The following is a 26,355-nucleotide window of genomic DNA, read 5'->3' on the forward strand; positions in this document are numbered from 1 at the left end:
TGCTTAGGTAATTAGTCCCCAGAGCACGCCTACTGGGTTTATTTCTAGTCCCCAGAGAGGTGGTGGCGCTTCCTGGGAAAGTGAAGGGTTGGCAACAGGATGTCAGATGGATGGATGGATGCCTGCCTGACTATCTGACACTCTTTCCCTGTTTCTCACTCTGCCCACTCTTTCTATTTCCTTTCACACTCTCTCCTTCCCTCTTTCTCACTCTCCCCATGTGCCTCCCCCTCTCTGTCTCTCTTGCTCTGACTCTCGCTCCCTTTTTCTCCCCGGCCCGTAGTGTCTCTCCTGGGGAAAATCCTGTATTTAACATTCAGAGTGAGTTTGTACAGTGACCCCGACTGCCAGCTGAGTACGGCCTGCTGAGAGACACACTAAAAAAAACAAAAAAAACATGACATCATTCACTCTAAACATAGTCAAAGGGAAAATAGCACTACATAACGGATGCGGCTTTACGATCCCCTGTGGGCTACATACACGAGAGACAGAGCGACGGACGACATTCAAGTGCCCATGACAAAATAATGAAGACATTCATCATTGCGTGCGCACACGTTCACTGTAAAATATATGAAAAATGGTTGCAAGATAAAGAGAATGACCTCAGACTGACAAATGGATGAACAAAGCCCATCGTTCATAATGGCACCAAATATCTTTCGCCCCTTGGCTTCTCTCTGCTTCTTGCTACACGGGATGTGTGATCCTACAAGTTCAGCTCTGACAGTTCTGTCAATGGATGTGATGGCTGCTGGTGACGGCGCTGCGGTGGCTACTGACCTTGTAGCCCTGGTTGATGCCGTTGATGAACTGAGGGTTAGGGGCCATCCAGGTGAAACGGATGGTCGTCGAGTTAACCGGCTCCGCCTGGACGTTGCCGGGGGCGATGGTGGGCACTGGGACAGAGGGAGGGGGGGAAGGAGACAGGGGGAGGAGAGAGTGAGGGGAAGGGAAAGAGAAAGAGTAAGGAAGAAGGGAGAGATAGCAAAGCAAAGCAGAGATGTCAGAGCACCTTTCAGTCGGCTGCTGGAAGTCTGCCTGCGTCTATTTTGATGTCGGTATTGATTGTTGCTGTACAGGTCACAGACAGATCACTCTGTCTCTTTCTGATGACACGTACACCCAGGACCAAGGACAGGTTGCTGTCTGTGGCTTAACATGTGACTCTGTGAGCTGCTTGTGGATTTTAGGACGATGTCACACCACACAGCAGAATTAATAGGAATACACTTTAATCAAATTGCCCTTCGGGGGGATTAACAAAGTTGTATTGTACAGTTGGGCGACCAGTTATCATTGGATTTTGGTGAATGCTTTCACATGCAGATGTATAAACATATCCACCAAGCAGCGGACTTTCCTGCTTGTATCCAAGATCGACACTGTACTTGCTGTGTATTGACTTCTTGCCTTATTCATCATATATGAATGGACACTCGAGAGGCTTGACTGGTACAATAGATAGATAGATATCAGTGCAGACTCATTGAAAACGACACAATCATTACTGAAGAAAATCATACTCGGCATATCATCTTTGGTCTTGGTATGATGGACAAGCCAAAGAATCAGTAAAGAATGAGTCTGCTTTCGTGTGTGAAGGTTTGGGATCTTTTGAGCTTTACAGTATTGTTTCATAGCACTAAAGGTTTCTATTTTCCCCGATGCTTACAGTTAGCATGTTTATCACAATAAAGATTCCAAGTAAGAACAGTAAGAATCAAACCTGGAACCAAGGTCATGATGGAACCACACAATTCTTCCTCCTCCTTCGTCTGAAAACGTGCCCATGTTATGCAAAAACTCCTTAGCTCTCTTTTCTTTGCATAGCTCTTCTCTATCAGCCATTCTTTTGTCACAGGAATATTTGTTCCATCTGTTGTCATGGTGTTGTGGCTTTAACCCTTGCACTCCTTACTATCTATGAAATTACGCTTTTTCTACTGTAGCACTCATTCTAAGTCAATCTGGATCCATAAATCAGTCAAATCTGGAAAAACATATCCCCCAGTCACTGCTACAACAGGCAAATGAAAACATAGATGGGGGAAATGTTGGCATGTGTGCTCACCTCCCTGCAGCGTCCACTCTGTGACCTTGTGACTGAAGGTGCCCAGACCGGCCCCATTGTAGGCAGCCACTTCAATCTCATAATTGGTCCAGATGATGAGGTCCTCCAGGAGCAGGTTGGTGACGTCTGGGTTGGAAATGTTCTTGGACTGGTAGTCCACAGGCAGCCCTGTGAGACGGTACCTGACATACAGATACACTAACTCTTAATGCTGGAATAAGTGCATTCGAAACCTAGTGTGGGTTAGGGTTCGAGTGTTTGCTATGATGTATGTGTGCTGAATTTGAGATTTTAGTTTTGTTTATGGAGGAATAAGGTACAGAAGTAGAGAGAATGAAGCTAGAGATTAATACGCTGTCTTCTTTTTTTTGGTCATGACAATCCATTACTCTACTAAAAAAATGCATTTATGAGTCACTCTGGGTCACTTAGTTAAATTGTAGTATGATATATTTATTGTGATATATTTGGGGAGGCATAGTGGCCTAGAGGTTAGTCCTTCAACTGGATGACTCAGGCTCAAGCCTCTGTATTGGCAAGCATCCGGCCTGCTGAAGTGTCCTTGAGCAAGACATTGCAGGAGCGTCACTGTAGATGACCCTGAACTCTGTGTGCAAAAATTTCCCTCCAGGGACCAATACAGTATCATTATAAATAATCAGTCATTTGATTAATGGTATTGTCTTAGCCAGTGTGACTTGTACGTGCTTCACTGAAATCAACTTAATTTACCAAACTGGAGGCAATCAATAAGTATTTGGCCACGCACTGCCAGTTCAGAGCAACAGAACGCTTTGTTGGTCCAGTCATGACGTGCAGTACACTGGGACTACAGCAAGGGGGAGATAAAGCACCAGCCAACCGCAGCCATTAAAACAACAGTCGGTGACAGCATTGACTGTTGTCTGCAGAACACCTGCTGTTTCATTTAGGTGTAATGAATAACAAGACGACAGAAAACCAAACTAATAACATGTTTACAGGGTTTACAGTCGGTTTGGCATATTGCTGACTCTACCTGTTAGAATATGCAGTGCTCTGTTAGAGTCAAAGCAGTCTTTACATTTTCACTGAGACTGAATGAAATTAAAAATCAGTGGTGGTAACTGACACTGCCAGGGGCTTTCACTAAAACATATTAGCACTATGTATATGTGAGAACGCACAGTAGTATGTGACAGTGTATCTATGGCATTCTTTACACGTACTGTATAAGGGGGTGTATGGCATTTTCTTTTTTTATTTATCTTCACATTTCTGTATATTTCCTCAGCCAGGCAGGTCAATTAAGTGGTGGTGGTGGGGTGTGTGTGTGTGGGGGGGTGTGTGTAAATAAAAAGAAAATCAATCACAACTGCAGACAAAAAAACACAGCCATGATAAATGGGCAAACACAGCGCCTTGCAGAGCGACTCTGCAGCCACTGAGCATCTACACAGAGTCAACATTTGACTAGATTTAATTCTCAAAGGGTGAAACATGCGCCTCTATCTTTCCCATTGTAGACAAAACCTGGACATTGACACTCTCCCCTCGCAAGAGCTGTTTTGAGTGTAGCAGGTCATAGGTCAGCCTCATGCTGGACAAAATGGAGTGTTTGCGGTGTAGCTTCTGTGTTAACAGTTAAAATAAATGGTAAGCAGTGGACAGGGGTCAGTGCGGGGCGTGTGCGGGGCGGGCGGACGGGGGTTCTTACCGGACGCTGTAGCCCCGGAGGATGCCGTTCTGGTGGCTCTCCGGTGGAGGCTGCCACTGGATCATGATGGACTGGTTGGTTCGACCGCTGGCAATGACGTTCTGAGGGGCAGCGCTGGGGGGCTCCTCAGGGAGAGAGACACTGCAGAACACACACACACACACACACACACAGACACACACACACACACACACACACAGAAATATGTAGAGAGAGGGAACTGAGACAAGGGACTAAAGGAACTTTTCCTGTCCTGCAGTCATCGTCAACACAGAGATTTGTTTATTTCAAGGGAGAAATATGAAGCTTTGAAATGGGCTCAGTGTTTGTATCCAACAGATAGCTCAAATGAAGCACAGCAATTTGAAGTTGAGTACCACAGTATAGTTTCAACTGAAATAGGTGCTGTTCATATATCAGTGTGCTCTCCCTTTCTTTTTCTCTCTCTCGCAACTGTTTCTTCGCCTTTGTTAAAAAACCGACACAGTTGCTTTAATGCCATTATTCTCTAATATAGTGCTATGTCTCTGGTGCCCACCCTGACAGACTGAGCTAATACCACAGCGGAGAAAGTCATAGGATACTAAATCAATTCAGTCACATAAAATCTATATGCTTACCCTGACAAAAAACCCTGAGCGCCTGGGGAGAGGATGCACATGAGCGATGGGAGTGAGATCAATGGCTGCGACTTAGGATCAAACAGCGTCACAAAGTGCTCGGTGCCAGCCCCCTGCACACACGGGCGGGAGCCCCCCGTGGCTCTCCTCCGGCTAGGGGAGCTGGCAGTGTGAGCTAGCGTGACAGACTGGCGGAGGGAGGGATGAGGGAAGGAGGAGGGAGGGAGGTACTGTAAGTTATGTGAGGCCACAGAGAGGCCAAACCTGATCTCCCCTCACACCTAAATCCCTCTTTCAGCTTTCAGAATGAGAGGGAGTGTTGTGTGTGTGTGTGACTGTGCGTCTGCATGGGTGTGTGTGTGTGTGTGTGTGTGTGCGTGTGTGTGTTTGCTAGGCTTACACATATATCCCTCTTCACTGATAAGCACACATAAGATGAACACCCTAGGGTGAGGGGATCAGTCAAACTGGTTGTCTAGGAAACAGATTGCCTTATCAAACTGTATTATTAACTTGTAACCATAAAGTTCTGGCCCAGATTATTCTTTTTTTTCCACAATACTAACATTTCTCCTTCCTATTTCCAATTATACTATCTAACAGCGCACCACAGTTTCATTGGCCAATTTTTCTGGTGAATTTGAAACCAGTAAAATGGGTCATGAGTCTGTCTCCACACATTAAAAAAGTAATATTTTTTCATTAACCTGGGTCCGAGGAAGAGAGTCTAAATATTGCTAGAAGGTAGTGTATGCACATCCTTACCAGGTGCAAAAGACCATGAAATAGAAAAAAAAAAAAAAAAGACTCCTCCACAAAAAGAAGCTGAAACAATTTTGTATGACTTGGTTAAGTGGGGCGAATAAACCTGGTATAGTGTTAATATGGGATGGCAGGAATGGAAAGTGTGTGGATAGGGGGGGGGGTGTGGATGGTAAATTCTAGGACCAGATTGTGTGATATCCAGCTCACCGGTCGGTCTCCTTGCTGAACTGTCCCTTGCCCACATCATTAACGGCACAGAGGCGGAACTGATAGGAGCGGGCGGGGATCAAGCCGTTGACCGTCACTGCCGTGGACTCAGGCTCGATGTTGGCCAGCAGGATGGCCCAGGGAGCATCTAGAGGAAAGAACATCCGGACCGAAAGGGTTTCACTCTAAAACATATCTTCCTGGCTCCAAAATGCTACATGTCCATCGCTCATGACTTGAGAAACACTTTAACATCCTTTAAAATGTCAGTTTTGCAAGTAAAGTGTTCAACTTTGCTAACAATTTTCCTTAAGATTTTTAAATTCAAACTCATCAAATAATCATGCTAGGGAGGAAGAGAGAGGCGAAATAGAAAAGTAAGACCTGCACACAACAAGCCTCCAAGGGTTCTGCAGAGCTGCAACTTAAGTAGAACACGCTCCTCAAAATAAATTAATGCTAACTGGAAAATTGTTAAGTAGTAGAGTGTAGGGTAGAGTACGTATCAAACTTAAGATTAAAAGCAATAATGGGCTTTCTTAATTGATCGTGCTCCTATTTCTTCTAGAGGCTAGATTCTTTGCTGTAAATTTTCCTTCCTTTCCACCTAGGGAAAAAAACAAGACACCATAGAGGCCTGCCTCCTGGAAAGAAAAAAAAATCTTTCTAAACAACCAACTTAAATTCTCTTTTTCACTCATTGCAGCAATATTGATCCCAAGAGCCTGGTTCACTCGGTCCCAAACTCAACTCGTCATAAATAATGCATCGATGCGAAAGTTGTGTACACAGACGCAAAAGAGCACCTGCAGATAAAGCACGGAAGGCAGGGAGAGACGCGATAGACGGATCCGTGACTGGATGTCGCTCGGCTGGGAGTGACTTACTGTTCTCGGAAACCTCCAGGATGTAGCGTATGAGGGGACTGTTGCCATCAAACGGCTTGGCCCAGGTCAAGTTGATGGCTCTCTTTTCTGATGTGCTGGGTTCTCCGGGGCATGGGGCAGCTGCCTGCAGGGAAGGACGGGACAACTTAGACAAACAAAGAAGGCCTCCTATCAAAGCGAGCCCTCCGTGGGGGGGGCGGAGTGTTACTCAGCAGTTTGCTCCTTTCACCGAATGTCTGCGCTACGAATTTGAAGTGAAGTGTTTGTTTTTAAAAGAGAAATCAGATAGGTGACGAAATACAGAGAGACAAGATAGTAAGATGGTTTTTTGTCAAGATGTACGGACAGGCAAACAGAAAGAGACAGATATCACCTAGAGTGGGGAATGGATTGAAAGGGCTAAGGAGATAGATATGGAGCAAAGACGCAGAAGAAGACATGAATAAATGAAGCCAGAGCTGGGAATCATTAATTCATTCCACCATAAATTCAGATAAGCAGAGAGACAGACAGATCGATAGATGAACTGTATAGTAATGAAGAGATAGACAGTAACTCGGTCAAAAGGCAGCCAGCCAGCCAGACTTAGACAGATAGGCAGACAAAGAAAGAGACTAATATGCAGACAATCAGTCAGTCAGTCTGACAAACAGAAAGTTAGATGTCTCATTCATATTCAATTTACTCTCGCTTCTGCTGCAGTGACTCACTCTGTGCCAAAGTACAACAGAAGACGCAGGCAGAGTTACGGAGAAAGAGAAGATTCGAGATGACAAAAGCGGCAGAGAGGAATGTGTGTGTGTGTGTGTATGTTGCATTATAGACAGGTAGGGAATGAGGGAGAGAGGTGTGGAGGGGGTAGGGGTAGGGAGGTGTGTGTGTGTGTGTGTGTATGGGGGGGGGGGGGGGGGGGGGGGTCCCTTGGGGCTGGAAGTGTGTCGGGGGAGGATGAGGACAGGAGAGGTGAGGAAGAACAAGTGTCATTTAAGTGAAAATGAGTCAGAGGTGTCAATAAGAAAAAGGCTGGAGACAGACTGGAATGGCAGAGAAAGGTGGGCGGTGAGAAGTGTGTGTGTGTGTGTCCGTCAGGGTCTTGTGTGGGTGTGTGCACAAGTGTGCGTGGGTGTGTGTGTGTGTGTGTGCGTGTGTGTCTTTAGCTGTTACAAAGAACCAGTTCCTTCCGGTGAAAAAAAATAAAAGCATGCGAGAGATAAAAGTAGAGACGGCTGCGGCGGTGGTGGTGATGGTGGTGGGGGTGGGGGGGGGGGGGTGGGGGGTGTCTTACCTGACGCGGAGGTGGGCGCTGCGGGAGTCGTTGCCGCCGACGGAGGTGACCCTGCACGTGTACGTCCCGATGTCGCCCGACCAGGTCTGGGAGATGTGCAGGGTGCCGTCTGTGTCCAGCCGCATGCGGGGGATGGACTGGGCATTTATCACGGAGCCCTCCTTCTCCCACACATGCCTGCAACACAAACACTGGCTGTCATTACCATCAATCAGCTGACCTGTTGTCGATATTGCCCCCATCATCGCCAGCATTGCCAGCATCATTGTCAATGTCGTTATCACCATGCATCTTCATTCCATGCCATCAGTGACAGTGTTGGACATGTTGTGTACTTTATCAGTTTATTTATTTAGTTATTTATTTTTCTGAGCCACATTGGCTACAGCATGTTTACATGTACAGAGAATTCCTTTCTTAACCCGACTTGTCAGTTAACCTGATCTGGGGTCGATGCTTGTAAACATATAACTGTTAGAATAACAGTAATAGTATTAGTAAGCTCATACTCACTAGATGCAATTACATTGACTAGATGCTGTGTTACTATTAGCGGTGTTTTTTATTTGTTGTTTATTTTTGGGATCCAGTAAAGCACTTTGAGCTACTGTCCTTGCATGAAAGGTGCTCTATAAATAAAATTCATTATCATACTCTGATTATGCGAAACCCGGTTAAGATGCCTGGTTTATAAGCGGGTTACTGTCCTTTAGGGAACAATCATATAATGACAAAAAAATAATAATATGAAATATAATTTAATATAAAAAATATAATGTAATATATTAACAAAACATTTGAATACATGGAAAGACTCCACATATATTTGGCAATACATGCCAATATATTGTCAAAAATATATTACAAAATATAATGACTGTACATGATCAATTTAAAAAAAATGTTTAAAACATTGTGACAGGAATTTATCAATACATAAATGAGTGACACTTAATTTTGGTTTTCACCATCAGAAACTTGCACAGCATTATGGGTCCATTTTAGTCAGCAGTGCTAATTATTAAAGTTACCACTGACAGTATTATTTATTTTCCCTGTACTAGAAGTAACCAAATATTGCTCAGTCAAATAGGGTAGCCGGGGGCTGCAAACAGAGTCCGTCTATCTGTGGGCAGCACACCACAGGTGGACAGGAATATTCTGTTCACTGTTTTATTCATGGTTAACACGGAGACTCAATTGCAGGGTATCAAAGGATAATATAAACAGCTTAACCTGAATAAGACCTTAACTGGAGTTTGGCCAAGAGCTGGGCGACTCCGCGCATGCTAACGCAGCCGCAGACTGATGATGCTGATTCACTCTCTCCTCAATGTCAATGTCAGACACTCATATACGCAAACACATAAAGTAGCATTACTTTATGGCCTGAGTGCATGAATGTTTGTGCGGCAGATGTTTATCTAACAAATCTCTCTGCTGTTTCTCCTCTCATTTACATGACTCCAGCAATGTAGCAGTAAATGAAAATGTGATCACCATAAGAATTAGTTATTTCCAGATTTCCAGAATAGTATTCATTTATGTTTAACGGTCTTTACCTTACTTTCATTAAACGTACTTAATTTCGATACCACATATTAGAATGTGTACTATGGTGTACAGATGTTTTAAATGGTGGGTTAACGCTTTCTGATATCAAAACAGTGCGTAAACTGAGGTTTAGGTGGGTTTTCCCTCCACCACTACCCTGGAAAAATCTCTTCCTATTAGCAAGGTATTTCATCTTTCTCCCCTCTGTCGCTTCAAGCCAGGCATCAGAGCCGGCCTGCGTGCTTATCACAGCAGCTGACGCCTGCATATCAAACACCGGATTCGCACTCATCAAAACTGCGAGGCTCAAACATATCGTCAGACCGAGTCCTCTCATCTAAGTAGAAAGGGACAGAACGCTCTATTGATTGCTACTGATGTCGGCTGTTGACAAGCATGCAGTTCAATGAAACTCCTGCCATGAGGACAGCGTGTTGTGTGGCTTGGACTGCAGTTTTGTGGTGAAGGTGTGTGACAGAGGCTTTCTGGAAGCGACACACACCCACGCACGCATTCATACACACACTAGTGCTGGTTGACAAAAGTGTTAAACAAGCGTACGTGGTTGCCCTTGTACCGACTGCATGTGTAGGTCACGTGTAGGGGAGGCAGCTTTGTGTGTGGATGCGGGGGGGTTTGTTGTGTGTGTGTGTGTGTGTGTGTGTGCATGGGTGGGTGCGGGTGCGTGTGTTTGTAGATGAAACTTTAATGATTCCCGTGGGGAAACTGTGTCGTAGCTGCAGAATAATATATAAATAAGAGTAAAATAAATACTGAGTACTGAAGATAATGAGATAAATAACAACAAATAGTTAAAAACCATGCGTATAGAAAACAGCAAGTAATAAATAAAGATGCAACATCTTCATTCAGTCCAAATGGGAGAACAAATCCACAGAAATGTGTCCAGATGTGCAAAAGAGATTTAGTATCCATGTGTTTGTGTATGTGAGTGCACGCTGCTGTGTATGGTTGAGTGTGTGTGTGTGTGTGTGTGTGTGTGGATGTGGGTGTGTGGATGTGGGTGTTGTTGGGTGTTGTGCGTGTGAATGAGTCTTACCTGACAGTTACACTGGGGTCATGCGTGACTCCACAAGTCAAAACAGCCTTAGTTCCTTTGATAACACTCTGGTCCTGGGGAGGGGTGGTAATCCTGGTGCGGGCTGGGGGGAGAGAGAGAGACAGAAGGAGAGAGAGAAACACAAAAACAAAAGGGAGAATAGAAAACAGACATGAAAATGTCCTCCCTGAGGAGAATACTGCCAGAAAAAAAAAAGAAAACATAAGAAACACATTTGGAAAAACTCATTTCAGTTGAAATGACTTGCTGCTGTTTTGTGTTTTTTTCCTTGATGGCTTCTTACAGAAAACACCTCGGTGATTATTCAAAACTTGCACACAAAAGAGGGCCTTTGTGCCTGTAAAAGGTGAGTTTGGCTTTATTTTTACATGGCATGACCTCGTTTCTCAAAATCTGCTAAGCAAACAAGCTTCTCGATATAACTCCACCTCCACTTTCTCTATCGGAATTACCAGTAGAGTTCACATGAATGAGACAACAAAATGGTAAATGCAACTCGGAAAGCTAGAAATTCATGCTGTAGGCTCTACCTTTACTAAAAACCTTGAAATAAAGATGTTGTGTCTGTCATTATTTAGATACTTCTGCTGGTATTGTGAGCTGGTCTCCAATTTTTATTGGCCCAATGAACGCAAGTAAAGTAATTCATTACTTTTAACAAAAGTAATGTGTAATTTTTTTGCCACACAGCCATCCAGTGGAATTCATGTCCGTACAGGTGAAGGACCACCTTGACATTTGCAGCACATAACAAAGTTCATACATGTGCCAGCTCCACCTGACCCGTCCCACTCACCCCACACCACCAGGTCGGCCGCGGCCTCGTCGATGCCTCGGGAGTTACTGGCCATGCAGGTGTAGGTGCCGGCATCGGAGATGTGCGAGGGGGAGATGAGCAGGCTGCCCGACTCCAGCAGGGTGAACCTGGGCAGCTGGACCGAACCACTGGCCAACACACGCTCCCCTTTAAAGACAGAGGGTGGGGAGAGGAAAATAGATAAGAGAGACAGAAAGTGAGAGGGAGGGAGGAAAGGTGGAGAGACAAAAAAAAAGAAACATGGAGAGAGGAAGATAGCGGGAAAAGATAGAGGAAAAAAATGAAAGACAGTGTTTACTTGATCTGCTATTCTGATACTAACATGAAAAGCCTGATGCAGACCTACTGTAATTGCAGTGTGGAGGAGGGGTAAATCCTGGTAAAGGAACGTAGTTAGGCTTTATGTGTTAAGCCATGGTAAACTATTGCACCATGCATAATAGATGGCACACATCATAATCCCTAGATGTGTGTGTGTGTGTGTGTAAAAGAGAGACCTTTCTGCCAGGTGATAGCTGGTCTCGGAGCGCCGGAGGTCTCACAGTGCAGGATGACTGACATGCCGTCGATCACAGTGCTGTCGGAGGGTCCGGCTGTGATATTCGGGGCGATGCCTGAGGGGAGACACACACACACACACACACACACACACACACACGTACGTTCACGTACGTTCACGCGCACACACAAAGAGAGAGCGCAACAGAGGTACAGTAAGAGAGAGGGTAAGAGGGTTACAGAGGTGAGAGAACAAACGTATCTATAGCAGAACTCCATTTCAAACGTATTTGTGGTCAGCATCAGCCTGCTGGAGCACAGTGTTTAGTCAATGCTTTGCCCCGCTAATTCTCTGAGGATTGACACACAGCCCTCACCTCTGTGCCGCAGCTCTCTACTGCCTCTCTATTCTTTGCGCCCACAGAGATATAGAGGGAGAGATATACAGAAAGAAAAAGAGAGATAGAGAGAAAGAGCTAGAGACTGAGAGACAGACAGAGACAAGAAGAGAAGGGAACAGATAACTAGAACCCCTATTTGTGATATGCAATAAATCAAAGCCTTACAGGATGACAGAAAACCGTATCACTCCTAAAAGAAAAGGAGGAGAGAAAGAGGAGAAAGAGGAGAAAGAGGAGTCTGGCACAGGAGGAGCGTTGATATCGGGAAACGGGGAGCAGGGAAGAAAAGAGAGGTAGAGAGATGAATGAGTTGAGAATAGGGGGACGATAAGATGGGATCTAGGAGGTGCGGAGAGAAGGAGGGAAGGCAGTGTCAGAGACGGAGAGATAGGGAGGAAGGGAGGGAGGAAGGGAGAGGAAGGGAGGTGGAGGGGTGGAGGTGAGAAGCAAGAGAGAATTTCATGAATTCTGATAACACGGTGCAGTGCGGAGTGAAGGCAGCAGAAATTGAGACAGAGTGAAGAAAATTAGATGTCAAAAACTTGCCAAACAGATGCACAGTACGAGTAAAATTACCCATGATTTTCATATCCCAGCAGTGACACATTCGCATTGCTCACAACACTCCAACCTCCAATCATTTTGGTGATTAGATTCGGTTATCAACTGCGGTATGGGTGGGTCTTGTTTTATGTAAATATTGAGTAAACTCAATCAATATGGGCCCAATTATAGACTGATATATGGGGGTGCAGAGATTCATTCGAAAATGCGACATCCACCATCATATATGTTCTTAGTTATCTTTCCACTGAGGGAATGCAATCATCTGTATTTTTGAAAAATGAAATAATAAATATGACAATAATAATTTCCCCTCCCCAATGACTTACAGCATTATGGAATGAAAAACTTCATATATATATAAATATGTTGAGAAAGAGGTTGAGAATATAAGTGTTGCTTGAAACCAGTGTGTCGCTTTGAATTCCAGCTCATGCAACGCTATCACACTACTATAACACTATAATCACACTATTATCACACTACTTTCACACTGATATCACTTTCCTACCCAACAAAAAAATACAAATCACTTCTCTCTCGGCACTTTCCTGCCTAACATCAGTGCAAACAAAACATCCTGTACAGTCCCATTGTGCATACATACAGTAGAAACGGGGGGAAAGGATGTAAGCGGAAATAATACTTTTCTGTATTCTTTTCAATAAATACATCTTTGTCTTGTCCACTGCCATATTTTGTTTTTTTTTCCAGAAACAAATGGATGACCATTGAAATCCACTTGTCTTAAACCACTAAAATGTTCCTTTTCTTCTCTCCCTGTGCTTCCAGGTTTGAACAACAATCCATTTCTGTATGGCAGCGACGTATAGTCTGAATATGAGAAGAGGACTGTGGGAGCTGTGTGAAAATTCACAGCTAAGGTGTGAAGATTCATAGGTACTATTACCTTTTCAGAATTATACAACTTGGATCATTCCATTAATTAGATACAGCTCAACAAAGAACAGCTGTGATTTTTAGAATATAGAAAGCTATGAACTGTGAAGGTTTGAAAGAGCACAGGTGTAGTGAAGTCTCACCCTCTGACTTCAGTTAACTGTGTATGGTGCCATGGCAATAGCACCATAGTTAACGGCATGTACTGAGCAGGATTTTCCCCCTTGAAATAGCATAAACTTATCCATAAATTATCCTACTCAATCATTACTTATGGCCCAATGGTAGTCTGTGACTGTTTGTGTCTGCCTGCCTTCTGCCTGGATTTTCATATTTCTCGATGTTCGGGACATTTCTGGGCGGCAAACTGTTGGCATCGGGTGTGTCCGCCTGCAACCAAAACCACTGCTGAATTGTTTTATCTAAAAGCCACGCTGGCTACGGTGCCGATCCCGAACTCTAATACAAACTGGAGTTCTGGTCAGAGCTAGTGTGTGTCGTGAGCTGGCAGCTAGCTACCGTTGTTAGCGTAGCTTTGTTGTAGTAGAAAAGCTGATAGCTAGCTAGCTAAGGTAACCGGCGCCTACCTGTCAACAGAAAACAGACCAACTCCACATGCCTCTTCATCCTCATGGGTGCCAATGGGTGAATGCCAACCCCAGGTTCACTCTTGTTTTGGAGCAAGCCTTGTCTGCTTAGCGTTTCGCCTCGCTGGCAACCCCAGTGAGGACGGGTCAACTTTGAATGTTCTGTTTACAAGCCACAACCAGCAAATCCTACTCCGTATGCCTTTAAAAAAAAACGACGACTGGTGGACTTACTGGTGACAGCCAGGTAGGTGTTGGTCTGGACTTCTCCTGCCAGGTTCCTGGCGAAGCACTGGAACATGCCGGTGTCGTCGGGCAGAAGGCCATTGACCTGCAGACTGCCTCCCACCAGCACCCGGTACCTGGGTGTCTTCACTGGGCTGATGGGCACCGCATCCTTGTACCACACAATGTCTGGCTGGGGCACTCCTGGAGAGAGAGAGGGGACGATGGAGAGTGAGAGTCATACATATCACTTTTTATTTTATGTATTGATCTTTTTTTTACATTTTCAATGTGCAATCACATTAATTCAAAAATTATATGCAGTAAAAATTATTCTTCACTGAAGTTAATTGGAAAATGCATTCCAATTATAATTCGATCAGCCTCATTAATTAATCATCCACTGGGCAATTTGCACAAGGGCGTTATTGGTCATGTAAATTGTAGTTTCTATATACAGTTTCCTTATATTTTATAATTAACTACAGCAATGCATGAAGAAAGTATACTATTCTTCATGACATTCTCTGAAACCATTATCAAACATTACTTCAATATGTGAGTAAAATGATGTATATCAAGTGATTGCCACACACACACACACACACACACACATACACGTTTATGCACCCCTCACCTCGTGCCTGACAGGGAATGTCCACCACCTTCTCCATCTCAGCTGTGATGTGTTTCTCTGGTTCCTTCACAAATTGTGGCGGCTCTGAGGGGCAGAGTGGAAGAGAAAGACAGGAGGATAAGGTGAAAAAATAAGAAGCAGGATTACAGTAATCTCATTGCAAAATTGGTAGCTGTAATCCGTTGCAGCTATTGTAAAAAAAAAAAAAAAAAAACTAATCATATTACAGAGGCTTTTGGAAAAAAAAAAAAAAGATAACTTGATTACACAGGGTCAAATTATTTTTTATTGTGAGGTACGCATCTTAAAACAATGGCTGACAATGGCTGTAGAGGTTAACATTGGCTGATAAGGCTATTTGAATTTCAGTGTGTAAATCGTCAATCTGTTTACTTATTGATTTTGAAGGCAAAGTAATCAAAAAGTGACTGAAAGTAATGAGATTACCTCACTGATTTTGACTAATCTAGTGGATTAATTGCAGTTTTCAGCAGGTAATTGCTAATCTGTAACGGTTTATATTGTGAATGTATCCTTCTCACCCCTGGGGAGAGCAATGACTCAGTCAGCTGTATCAAGGGAAAAGTTCACCACACCCTGCGCTTTGAATCACATCATAACCTTGAAAACATCAAAGCGTTTCAGTGGAATGGAATGAAAGTGACTGAAGCAATGCTATTAAACAGTTTCTTGAAGCCAGCCATTAGCTTTTTTCCCTTTTAAGTCAATGACAATCTCTCTTCACTGCCTCACGACTTCACTGCTGTGACTTGGCCACATTTATATAGTGAGACTAATAATATCAATATGAATAGTACATTGGCTCTTTGTTGCTAACTTCCAAAGCTAAATGCTGACAATTTTACACCCACGTTATCACTATGCTACAGTATTTGATCCGTATGTCACCTATTTCATGCTGATATATGCCTTAAACTGTGAAAAAGACATACAGTACTTGCCTGTATGACTATGTCACATTATTTTATCCATGGGCGGAGATTGCGGGGTGGCCAGAGCGTTAGATCCATATGTGTCTTTAAATTAGTAAAAAAACAACTTTATCAGAGATGGTGGATAAAATGTAATTTCTCTGACAGGGCTCCCGTTTCGCACATGCATAGTATGGTGAAATTCAGTTCAATTCAATTCAATGCACTGAAGCACTGCAACACAGTTATGGGGTAAATAATTCCACTAAAGTTACTTAAATAGCTAAAATAGCTAAAAGATAATAGCGTTACCGACTGTTAAAGTTTGTAGGGCAGCAGAAGACGAGTTTTCAGGATACTGTTTACTAATCCTGTTATTAACACAGGAGAGTTTGGAGCAACTTGTGGAATGTTAAGTTTCACTTTTGTTTTCACACCGGGAGACTGTGGATTGAGTACAATGCTGCTGGTCTGCTGGTCTGTGCATCTCCACATGACAGACATGACGTGATGTGACATCAGACACATTAGAGATCGATTTAGATTCATTTCTCTACATACCAACATTTGATTTTGTGCCAATGGGAAACACTGCATCTTTTGTGCATTAGATGGCCCTCTAGAGGCCATCTGACGAAGCGACATCTCACTAAGTGACATCTGACTGACTGACTGACTGAATTTGCCTGGTGATAAGTGAAAAAGAGACGTTTACTGCTGCATTAGGTAAGACGGCTGTTTATTTTAAGTTTGTGTGTGTGTTCAGTTGTATGAATGGAATGTATCTTGAGGTTGATTATAACTTTTTCATGCGCTGTCTACTGGCAAGTGGTCCATGTTCCCACCACGCAATTAGGCTACTTTGCAGCGTACAGTATTGAATTATGCAAGCCTGGGTTTGGATGTATTCGTTGGTTGCTGTCTCCTTTTTAATTTGGGGTGTATGATCTGTTGGCTACAAGTGAATGAATGAATGAATATTTATTTGTCCGTTAGGAAATTTGTTCTGTACAATCATCGGTGGCAAACGACAAACAAAAAGAAAAGAAACATCATCACAAGACAAACAGGACATCACATTAATGTCATAACAGGACACAAAACATACAATGGAAATGGGGGGGGTGGATAGGGAACAGTGGGGAACAGTGATCAGAGTCCGTTGTTGATTAGTCCTATGGATGTGGGGATGAATGTTTTATTTGTTCTTGTTGTCCTGTGGATTGGGGTCTGAAACCTGCGTCCTGATGGGAGTAGTTCATATTGGCTTTTGAGTGGATGAGTAGTGTCTTCTATGATCCGGTTTGCCTTGTGTATTGCCCGTGATTTGAACAGTGATGTAATGTCCCGGCATTTGATTCTGCAGATTTTGCTTGAGATATTAATGATTTTTGTTATCTTGTTTTTATTGACGAGTGTTAAAGACTTGAACCAGGCGAGGAATCCAAAGGTGAGAATGTTTTCCATGAAGGTTTGGTAAAAGAGGTTGAATGTGGAACTGATGACATTGAATTTGTGTAGGTTTCGTAGAAGGTGTAGTCTTTGTTGTCCTCTGCTGTATATGGTCTGTGTGTTGATATTCCAGGTGAGCTTTGAGTCGATGATGGTTCCAAGGTAACGGTAGCTGTCAACGGTGTGGATGTCGTGGTTGTCAATTTGGAGCGGGTCCAGTATGCTCCTTCTGCTCCTGAAGTCAATTATCATTTCCTTTGTTTTTTTGGTATTGAGTATGAGATGGTTGGTTTTGCTCCAGGCAGTGAATAGTTTTATTTTGTTCATGTAGTTAGTCATGAAGTAGGTCTTGGTTGGTTATGAGCCATACTATAGCTGTGTCATCTGCAAATTTTATGTTATGGCAATTTGGGAAATTACTTCTGTATTGGTTGGTGTATAGGGTAAATAGTACTGGGGATAGTAGTGATAGGGGGAGAGTGGGTGGTGTTAACTTTGACCGTCTGGATGTGCCCAGTAAGAAAGCAGTTTACCCAACGGGTGATGTGGATGTTGACCCCTATGGCCATACGTTTCTGTAGCATGAGGTGTGGTTTGACTGTGTTAAATGCTGATGAAAAATCCACAAACATTATACGGGTGAATGTCTTTGGTTGGGTATAGACAGTGTGGAGGAGATAGAGAAGGGCATCCTCAGTGCCACGCCATGCCTTGTACGCAAACTGTAGTGGGTTGAGTTTGGATCTGATGTCCTGTAGCATGAGTGACAGTATTATCCGTTCTAGGCTTTTGATGATTAGTGAGGTCAGAGCGATTGGTCTGTAGTCATTGGCTCAGCTTGGTTTTGGGGTCTTGGGTAGAGGTATTATGGAGGATGTTTTCCATGCAGATGGGATGTGATGCTGATCCAAAGAGATTTGAAATATAGTTCTAAATATAAAGCAGAGTTGGTGTCTGCACTCCTTGAAGACCGAGCCCCCCAGGCCATCTGGCCCGGCTGATTTCCTTGGGTTGATTCTCTTGAAGGACAAGACCACATCACGTTCCGTGACTGGTATGGAGTCACTGAGGCCCAGGTTTTGGCACAGGCTGTTGCACTCAGGTGCATGATTAACCGTGTTGAACCTGCAAAAGAAGTTGTTCAGTTCTTTGGCAAACGCCATGTCGTCCTCGCAGTGAATCTTGGTCCTAGTCCCTTTTTCCCCATGTATCATGGTTGCTACCCCTTGCCATGCCCTGTGCAAGTCTCCATCGCAAAATTTGTTCTCTGTTTTGTTCTTGTATTCCTCTTTACATGTTTGGGTAATCTCTTTAATTTCTTTCTGTGCAACCCTCACACCGACTCTGTTTCCCTCTGCAAAAGCCTTTCTCTTTTGGTACAGAGCTTGTTTGAATTCTCTGGTGACCCAGGGTTTGTCATTTGGGTAGGCTTTCTTGCATTTCTCTGGTATGACACATCTGGTATCTACACAAAAGTGTATATAGTTGGTGACCACATCATTCAGTTCATCCAGGTTTGCACTAGAGTCACAGAAGAGTTGCCATTCAGTGCACTCAAAACGGCCTCTGAGGTCCTCAAGAGTTTTATCAGTCCATGCTTTGTATACTTTCAATTTTGGTTTATTAGCCTTCAGTTTTTGCTTATATGTAAGTACGAGTAAAATGGCATTGTGATCAGACTCTCTCAATGGAGGCTTAGCGTAGGACTTGTAAGCCTCCCTGATGTTACCATAACATAGGTCAAGAGTCTTTTCATTTCTAGTTGGACATGTGACATATTGTTGGAAATGGGGGAGCACTTTTTGCAGTGAGCACCCATTAAAATCCCTGAGAATTAACTTGGGGGCATCAAGTGATATGTTTTCCAGTACACCTATATGATCATGAATAATATCTGATGCTTTGGGGTAGTTTGCCTTAGGGTGGATGTACACTACAGATAAAAAGATTTGGCCAAACTATCTGGGTAGGTAGTAGGGTCTCGTGGACATGGTTAGGGGTTCCACATCTTCTGTGCAGAGGGATTCCCTAATGACGTAGTTTGAGCACCACCTCTCATTGATGTATATGCACACGCCCCCTCCAGCTGATTTACCTGTGGCCTGGCTATCCCGATCTAGTCTGATAGGGCAGCCAAAACCATCAATGTACAGCGTGTCATTTGTTATTGTTTCACGAGTGGCCGGGTTTTTCTTGTGCGGATGAGCTGCCTCAAACCACCTTTCTTACCCCGTTTACGTCTCTTAATGTCCCCTGGGATATCGTCGTAGATTGAGCCGTTTCCAGCCTATTTGCGGAGTAACAGGAGTAGATCTCGGTCATATTGTAGAACTCATTTTCCATTCAGGACGCAGAGACCGATACTCCAGGTGTAGTGTAGGAGCAGTGCGGTGATTGTCAACAGCAGCAGGATTTGGCTAGATCCACATTTCCACAGCATTGTAAAGTCCGTTTTTCGCAGCTTAACTAGTGGTTTTATTAAATCAACAGTTTAGTAGATGATCGCACAGCAAAGAAAACAATTAAACGAGTAACATTTAGATTTGTCAGAGCCCGATGTGCACGCGTCGCCGCAGAGCAGCGCCGCTTAGCTGAAGATCTATTCTGGCATTATGTGTGGTGTGGTGCAGCATAGTTGGGAACTAACAAGGATATAGTCTGTTTTTTTTTCTTTTTTTTTTCTGCTCCCGCAAGAACAAAAGTCAAACTCTGCCTATGATTTTATCTCTGGACATCTACATTGTGCATATAGTTCAGCCACACTACACTGTAAGGCACAGCGCTGTCAAAAGATTATAAATGCAGATTATAAATTCTGACAAATTACATATTTATAGGCTGCAATATCTTCTATCGTAATAGATCTATCGTAATAGTTATTTTCTAACCTAGTAAATCTAGGTAGCTGACAGTATTATTGCCTAGTACATATAGCAGGGCTGTTATAAATAGGTCACAGTATTTTCTTATCAAGTCCTGCTAGGTCCCAGTATTCTTACCCAGTACCAAACCTGGGTCAAACCTGCAAATCATTCTCAGTGCTTGTTTTAACCTGCTTCACTGCAAAAAAATGACAAGCTGTCTAGTGATTTTAAGCTTATTTCATGATTTTTTTTATTTTATTTGGAATACAGGATGGGATTTTCTGCGATTGACTACCCATCATTTAGTCCAGGGAGGTTAAAACAAACACATAATTTGCAAATAGGATTTTGGTCAACTCTATCCCAGCACATTGGTATAGAATCATTTAATTCGTACCTAGTACATGCAGGTAGGCTCCCGCGCTGACCGAGGGCACGCTGCTGCTGCGGAGAACGGCCTCACACTCGTAGTAGCCGGCGTCGCTCACCACAGGGCTGAGGATGGTCAGCCGGCGGTTGTAGTCGCTCAGACCGCTGGTCACCAACACGCCGTTCTTACGCCATGAGATACTCAGCTTGATAAGAGGTCTAAAGGAAGGAGCAGGAATGAAAAATAAGGCACGTGTAGACTGATAGTGTGTGTGTGTGTGGTAAGTACTTTGAAATAACCAAGTTGTCAATATGCCTCTGCGCAATTCTATAGATTTATGGTAATGTGCTTGGTAATTAAAGTGATTCTGATTCTGGTTCTGCAACACTGGTTAAAAAACATACACTTTTCCCACACATTGCAACAAACATCCATCTTAATAAGTAATTTAATCTAGTAATGAATCTTAAAATCTTACTTCTCTTAAAACCATAAGAAAAATCTGCCAATTAGTTGAGATAATTCCAGTTGTTTCCAATGCAAGTAAACATCTTGAATCAAGTTACATTATCTTGGTTATAGTGGAGTGATCTGCCTTGTTCTGCCTTGTTAAGATATTGACCCCAAAAAAATTCAGAAACAAGTGAAACTGTATTGGAAACAAATAGAATTATCTCACCCCATTGGTTTCACTCGTAAGAAAAATAAGACTGAATATGACAATAAAGGAGTTGTTATGATGGAAGATGGTTTTTATGCAGTGCACAATTTATTAATTTTATCTGTGGAGAGGCAGAAACCCTGGGACACCAAAACGTAGGAGGGGATTATCAACTGTTTTCAGCACTTGCAATTAGGGATGGGACGATATATCGAAATTCAATATATTGTAATACAAAAATCTGACACTACGTTATCGTGGGGCAAAAAAATGAATCGATATTAGCCATTTTATTCTGCTGCAGTCATCACAAATGAGATGGTTTCACAACCTCTACATCCAAATTATATTATTGGCACTTTGTAATGACATTGTTAAATTGTTGTTTACATTCTAGCAAGCCAATGCCATCGCTAGAAAGATTTTTGTGTCAGAAAATAAATAAAATTCTGCACAGACTTTGTCATCATTGAACTTTTATTACATCGTATTGTGGCTGCATTGAATGCTGAACCCCATATCGCGTATCGAATTGTATCATGAGATAAGCAGATCATCCCATCCCGACTTGCTATTGTCTAATGTGCTACCAAAATAGACTCAAAACATGAACATCAAGTGAATCCCCAGTGGGTTATCGAATAGCTGCGTGGCGTTGCAGTTCCAGGATGTTTACCTGGCGTTGGCCACACACTCCATGGTGACCTCTGAGGTGCCGGTGACCACGCTGGTGTTCCTGGGAGGGATGATGATGGTGGGGGCAATGGGATCTGCTGGACCTCCCACATCTAGATAGACAGACAGGGAAGTAGCCACACACACACACACACACACACACACGCAAAAGTTAATCAGGGAACAGTGAACTATGCAGTGCACCCGTCAACACCATATGTGCCTTCTACAGAATATATGTGTATCTAATAGAGAGCGGAGGTGGTGAGTCCACTGGGAGATTTAGTGTGGTTTTCTGGACAGCACTGTCCTATACATTTCATTTCCACACACTGCACTCTGTGGGTGCTCGTCGATGTGAAATATTGGAACTGACCTGCTGCACATGCTGCCTCTGAGTTCTGACAGAGAGAAAAGCCTGACAGGACAGGACAGTGCACTTGCTGTGTGTAATAAGATGTGTGCTGGCGAACCAGAAGCAGCGATAGAAAAATCCTGTCCGGCCAACACCAACGCTAAAGGAGACGAGGGGCGAATGAGTCGGTGTGTGTGAATATTCGGATGTGTGAGTCAGTCTGTGTGTGTGTGTTTGTGTAGGTGTGTGCGCGCGTGCGAGTCGTGAGTCTCAGAGACAGGCAGCCCATGGCAGCGAGAGCAGTGTGTGTGCTGCTCGAGATGTGTCATGTCTGTGATAAACTCACACTGATCCGTCAATCCCATCATGCCCTGGGAGTGCGCTCGTGGCCGCGCATGTCAGGCGTAGCTTCAGGGGTTGTCACGGCTCAATCTTACCAATCTGGGGTCATTAGATGCTGTACACAGGCACATGTGCACACACACACACACACGCCTTAAACAAGGCCATGGTCTGATTGGCAGCCACTGGGAAAACACTGCTGTATATCTGACAAATCTATGAATTCTTAAAAATGAGCTGTCATGTACTTACAATAGCACCGGTTTCGACAGTGGAGAGGTAGTGTGAAGCTAAAACAATGTCAGGGACAAAACAGCCTTCCCTATGGTCTTTGCTGAAGTTTGATTCAAGTATTTAAACTTTGTCCCGAGTACGGAAACTACAATGTGAAAATAAAATGCTACACTTCTCCGAGTTCTCCTCTTTTTCCTCCTTATCCTTCCCTCTTTGCCAAGACTTAGGCGGTACAAGTGGAGCCAGGAAAGCTCATGGGAAATGCAGTGTCAGGGGCGTCGCTGCAGGAACAGCTGCTGTGGCATACAGATACCGACAGACACACACATGCGTACACGCACGGATGCATGCGCGCACACTAATACACACATACACACACGGTCCCCTGTGGAGGACGCATAACCCTTGCTATCAGCTATCCCAGCAGCTTGGATATCGCTCTCTGTGTGTGTGTGTGTGTGTGTGTGTGTGTGTATGTGTGAGTGAGTGTGTGGTGCATTTGCGGAACATACATATAAATTCATGGCATGTGTCCCCTAGTCCTGCTGAGCTGAGACCCCCTACCCAGCTCTCTATCTAACCTGAACCAGCCATATGTAACATACAGCCTCTCTCTCCCTCTTCCTTCAAGACAGTGTGTGTGTGTATATATATATGTGTGTGTGTGTTCCAGTGCTGGTTTAATCAACTCAGCCATTGTTCTCCATATGTGCCGCAGGCTACGTCTGCTCCCTCGTATTGTCAACTGTAATATCTTACCCAGTACCTGAGTGCTTCTCATTCTCTTCCACACCGAACTCCATTCTACCATGTCATAATATTGTCTCCGTTAGGTTTGCTCTTCTAATTCACTCTGCTGAGCTGCAGCCCATGGAACTGGTTTGATTTATAATGCGTAATACCTTTGTCTTGGGTTTTCATTGTGGGAGCTAAGGATGCTGGTGTGTCAATACTGAGAACTACTTGGCAGTAGCGCAGTCTGTGTGTCCCTCTCACTCTCTCTTGCTCTCCCTCTGTGCATGCATGTGTGTGTGTGCGTGTTTGTTTGTGACTACGGCTACGGGTACACTTGTCATTTCAATGCAATTTTTGAAATTTGAATGCAAAGACTGGATGTTATGTGATCACATTGCTGCAAGTCCACACTCGCCTTGCAAATGCCTGCTATGCCTTGCCTTTGCCTGTATTTATTTAATGTTTCTGCATTTACTTTTTCCTGCTCTGTCTCTCCGTGTTCGCTCTCATGTAGAGATAGATGGGTTGTGACTGTGCTGAATTCCAGTCGCAATACAAGGCTAACCAGTTTTGCAGATCCAAAAGCAATGTGACCAACATCTATTTGTATTTGTATGCATCCAGACCTGTCAATTAATTTGTCCTAGCATAGCCAGATGATAAAATCATAGTCAGACAACATAGCCTCATATGGTATGTGTGGGTGCTTCCGCTACTCACTCTCCACAGACAAGGTGATGGGCTGGCTGGTCTTGTTCTCTCCGTTCTTGTCATTTACCGCCTGGACATAGTAGCGCCCAGCGTCTGGTGCCACCGTAGACAGGATGACCAGCGTGTTGTCCAGGGTGATGGCACTGCGGAGGGCACAACCAGAGAAGCAAGTTAGTGTTTGTTTAAGGAATTTCTGAGATAGTAGAAACTGAAGCGAGGTCAGACGGATGGGTGTGAAGAATCCAGTGAAAGGAATTTAAAAAAAACCCCCAAAAAGATACAGCTAAGAATGTAAGAAAATGGCGTGTGCCTTAGCCTGCTGTGCCACCAGGATGTCCCATAGCACAATATTCCTTGAACTGAACAGACAAGAAAGTCATTGCTGCCTTCTTTCAAGATCAAGGAGTTCCAAGAAAGCCTCAGAGAAAACGTGATGATAACGGATTTTCAGCCAAAGATTGCGTGGGACTGACTAATTAGAGCTAATATGTTTGAAGTCTGGTTGCCTGTCCGCACTTCACTTGAACTCACCGCTGCAAAGGGCATTAAACATTTTAACGTTTTAATTATACCGCTCAAGCAGCATTAGGTATATTGATTTACAATGTGTAAACAATGTGTTAGTGCTGACTGTGCAAGGTAGAAATATTGACAACCTCCCCTGTTCATACTTCTCCTTATGGGCTACTCTGAAATATGATAGCCCTGCATAATAACCCCAAGCTTTTAATTGGCTATTTGTACCCCTCCGCTTCCTGTGGCCTGTAACTCTCTGATGTATTTTGGCAGGAAACCATTTTTGGCAATAAACGATAATGTATTCCAAGTTGCCTGCTGAAATGATGCTTGAATAAATAAGCTATGATCCATTTTTCAGCAGGTGTTCCTCAGGGGCTAATACCCGGTGTCCTGTTGTCTCTATTAAGTCCTCCCATGGACCCTCCCCTCGTCAATGTGCCAACCGGTGAGGCGAAAACCCCCAAAGCCCTCTGCCCTCCTCTCTCCTCCCCCATGTCACAGCCCTCTGACCGTGTTTACAATCGATGTTTTCTTATTATCAGCGCCTGTTCGACAATCTGGAGGTAGATAGCCTGTTCCGACTGGGCGCCTTCCTTCCTCCACATCTCTTTCTGTCCCTCTGTTCGGCCCTATCCCTCCATCAACCGTTCCCTCCTGCTTCCTCTATCTCTTCTACCCCCCTCCCACTCCTCCCAGATACTGAATGCTGATGTGGTCATCATGCGGAAGTGGTGTTTGGTATTCTGCCTTGAAAGATGCACGGCTACCGACGGACTGTGCGAAAACACAGCTGTGGAGAGGAAATGTCCCCACACACAAACACGCACACATACACGCAAACACACACATAATTCATATATGAGAACAGTTTATTCATACATTAAGGATATGTGCACATTTTTGCATTTGTCACACACTCAAGTGCACATTGCTCGGCAAACAATGTGCACCCCCCCAATTCTCTGTGACATTTTTATGCTCCTCTTTTTCACTTTTTCTTCTAAGATCCCAGAACTACTGGCCGTGCTAAATCTGGAATAACGGTGATCCTAGTAATCAATAACAAACAAAAAAAGTTTGATCCTCAGCAAGACTACTTCACAATCTGTGTCCGAAGTTCTGTGTTGTTGTGAATAATGATGGGTTCCTGTTAAGCACCGCGGCTGGGTCATGCCGACAAACCCCTGCGGCGTGTGCGTCAGCCCTATGTACCTGCTACACTGCTGATGACCACCTCTCCTTCCTCTCTTCCTCCACTCTACCACGCTCCACACCTCCATTCACACATCCCTCCATCCTGACCTGCTTCTCAGTCAGTAGGGGATCTAAGTACCTGCTGGGCCCTATCAAGGGAGCCAGGCAGCTAATGAGAAATGGAAGGAGAAAAAATACGCGCAGGATATAAATGGGGGAAGCAAGAAAAATACACACGAGCACATAAAGCAAACACACATCGGTGTGCACATGCACGCACGCTGACAAGAGCTATAGCTGCTCAAACTCCCATTACATCTCCACAACACTGAGGGCTGCAAGGGCAGCACCTAGGATAGAGGGAGAGCATTTGAGACAGCACAGCCACTGATATGCTGTGTACAGCTACCTGTGCTGTAAGCATTTACAGTATGATGACTTAGGAGATCCATCTCTGGACTGATTGATTTTCAAATATCTCTGAGCGGACCCGGGCTCTGGGCTCATTTG

At 44.0% G+C, this 26,355-nt stretch overlaps 1 protein-coding gene across 1 annotated transcript in view; it reads right to left on the reverse strand.

Annotated features, from left to right (window-relative positions):
• LOC139660220 (protein sidekick-2-like) overlaps positions 1-26,355 on the reverse strand; it is a 243,186-nt gene that overhangs the window by 34,689 nt on the left and 182,142 nt on the right. The window contains 15 exon segments of the mRNA XM_071538305.1: positions 787-902; positions 2,078-2,259; positions 3,774-3,914; positions 5,366-5,513; positions 6,253-6,348; positions 6,351-6,376; positions 7,538-7,714; positions 10,152-10,254; positions 10,969-11,136; positions 11,487-11,603; positions 14,174-14,368; positions 14,802-14,885; positions 20,447-20,637; positions 21,757-21,868; positions 24,142-24,275. Coding sequence (XP_071394406.1) covers positions 787-902; positions 2,078-2,259; positions 3,774-3,914; positions 5,366-5,513; positions 6,253-6,348; positions 6,351-6,376; positions 7,538-7,714; positions 10,152-10,254; positions 10,969-11,136; positions 11,487-11,603; positions 14,174-14,368; positions 14,802-14,885; positions 20,447-20,637; positions 21,757-21,868; positions 24,142-24,275 — 1,990 coding nt within the window.

This window comes from Centroberyx affinis, unplaced genomic scaffold, assembly GCF_046629955.1.
Source record: "Centroberyx affinis isolate AG114_WGS23_722 - 3 ecotype Tasmania unplaced genomic scaffold, CSIRO-AGI_Caff_v1 ptg003252l_1, whole genome shotgun sequence".
In the NCBI taxonomy this organism is placed as follows: Eukaryota; Metazoa; Chordata; class Actinopteri; order Beryciformes; family Berycidae; genus Centroberyx; species Centroberyx affinis.